General features: G+C 46.6%; 1 protein-coding gene across 1 annotated transcript in view; it reads left to right on the top strand.

Annotated features, from left to right (window-relative positions):
- The window catches only part of LOC308362936 (leucine-rich repeat-containing protein 4B-like), a gene marked incomplete at both ends in the record, with an annotated part of 33590 nt that extends 33477 nt beyond the window's left edge, over nt 1-113 (top strand). The window contains one exon of the mRNA XM_080835662.1: nt 1-113. This exon is cut by the window's left edge and continues 359 nt beyond it. Coding sequence (XP_080691788.1) covers nt 1-113 — 113 coding nt within the window.
- Nucleotides 114-2500: the final 2387 nt, after the last annotated feature.

The following is a 2500-nucleotide window of genomic DNA, read 5'->3' as shown; positions in this document are numbered from 1 at the left end:
TCCACATGGGCCTGGGGGGCCTGCACTCCTCCCTCAAGGCCCAGAACTCACACATGGAGCCGCTCCTGTTCAAGAACAGCTCCAAGGAGAACGTGCAGGAGACGCAGATCTAAAGGAGACGCAGATCTAGAGGAGGAGAGACGCAAAAGATCTAAAAGGATTTAAACAGGAGAAACGAGAACAACAAAAAACTAAAACAAACAAACAAACAAAAGGGAACAACATGTACACAGCCCAACGCCTGTGCCGAGAGAGACGTGAACATGAATCCACGCACATACACACACACATATAAACACACACACACACACACACACACACACACACACACACACACACACGCACACAAACAAACACACACACACAGTCACACACAGACACACACACACACACATACACACACACACACAGACACACACACACTCACACACACACACACATACACTCACACACACACACATACACTCACACACACACACACTTCCACCCGCCTCACTGACATGCAGACACGAGATCTAACGGAGCATGGAACATGGTTGACGTTTGCGTGAGGTGCGCTGGGCTAAGGACGTTGCGTTAACTTGCGAGGGGAGGAAGTGGAGCAGACAGCGAGTGACAGACGAGCACTCCTCCTCCTCCTCCTCCTCCTCCTCCTCACCCTCGCGCCTCCGTCGTCGTTGTAAAGGAATACGGACACACACCGCCGCAGCGTATATATGTGCCAAAGCAACGTTCTTTTTTTTCGCGGTTTCTTACGAGTTGTATCTGCGTAATTCAAAAATGAAAACAATACATAACGAAAAAAAAAAAAAAGAAACAAAAAGAAATATAGTCTATCCAAGTAGCTTAACTCCGAAAGTGTTTCGTTTTGGCCACCGTTGAGACACACGCACAGCATTCTGGGAGAGGACCGTGTTGGAACATTTGAAGAACACATCGCTCTCTCTCCGCGTTCTGCGTTACATGGCAGTGGAGCCCGTGGGGATCTCTCTAGAACTCTCTAGAACTCTCTGGAACTCTCTGGAACTCTCTGGAACGGAGAGATGGACAAAAGGAACTACTGTGAACAAAAAAAAAAAACATCATCAAACACACAAATCTATTTTCTTTTAAATTTGTAATATGCACATTATTATATGTCAATGGGCAGGTGAAGGGGGGGGGGGGGGGGACGGGGGGTTGACAAGACTGGACTACGCAGCGGCGACTGAAACCAGACAGTGTTTAAACACCCCTATAACCACCCTCTCTTAACAGTTAGCCCTAACCCTAATCTTTATTCACAGACCCCCCCCCCCCTCCAACACCCCCAACTCATACCTGTCCTGGCTGTCTGTCCAACTGTCTGAGCCAATCCTAACCCTCTCACCTCCGGCCTCTGAGCCAATCACCTCCGGCCTCTAGCGTGACTCATCAAAGGTCAGCTCCACACACTCAGTCATTCCATCCGTGCTGCTTAGCCTGGGCTGCCATTGCTCATCATCTCATACCTCACACACACACACACACACACACACACACACACACACACACACACACACACTCACACACTCACACACTCACACACTCACACACTCACACACACACACACACTCACTCACACTCACACTCACACACACACACACACACACACACACACACACCGTGCTTAGCCTGGGCTACCATTGCATATCATCTCATACCAAAATACATCCAGGGACATTATTAAATAAATGAGTGGAATCGGGTGGAAGAGACCCAGGACTAGACAGTAGGGGTGCAACGGATCAAAAAACTCACGGTTCGGATCGTTCCTCGGATCAGAGTCACGGATCGGATCATTTTTCGGATCAGCAAAAAAAAAATAAAATAAATAGACAAGACAAATAAACATGTGGAGGAAGGGGCTGCTTAAATGCCGCGGTGATGAGCGGTTGTTGAGCCGCTTTCGGTTTCACTCCTGTCAGTGAAACACCGGGGTGATGTCGCTGTAAATGCGTGGCCATGCTCAGTGTGTTTCCACTGTTGTATGGCTTTCTTGTGCCACAGTCAGTGGCGGTTCTAGACCATTTTTACTAGGGGGGCCAAGGAGGGGCCAGGGTTTAACCAGGGGGGAACATAAAAAACCCGCAACAAATGATATTTAAAGATTATAAACTTATATTACTTTAAAAACATATAAACATGTATAACTTAACATTATAAGAATAAGTGCAAGAGAGGTAGGGCCATACAAAATGAACAACAAGTCTTTTACAGTCATTTAACCCACCATGGGCAATGCTGAAATCACTGTTACAGATAGTACAGTGTGCAAGACTGTAATTGTGGTTTACTTTTATAAGACAGGGGTACGTACACCTTTGTATAGTCTGTTGTAAAATGTCTTAAATTTTCTTTTTGGGGGGCACTCTCCCTGTGCCCTGTTCCTAGATACACTGAACTGATTAATTTCATTATTGATTAATTCGGTCGGGAGAAGAGATAAAAGCCCGCCCACACTGAAAATTAATTTGTTGAC

The sequence above is a fragment of the Sprattus sprattus genome (genome assembly GCF_963457725.1).
Source record: "Sprattus sprattus genome assembly, chromosome: 3".
NCBI classification, from domain to species: domain Eukaryota; kingdom Metazoa; phylum Chordata; class Actinopteri; order Clupeiformes; family Clupeidae; genus Sprattus; species Sprattus sprattus.
This window is presented reverse-complemented; position numbering and strand designations above follow the sequence as displayed.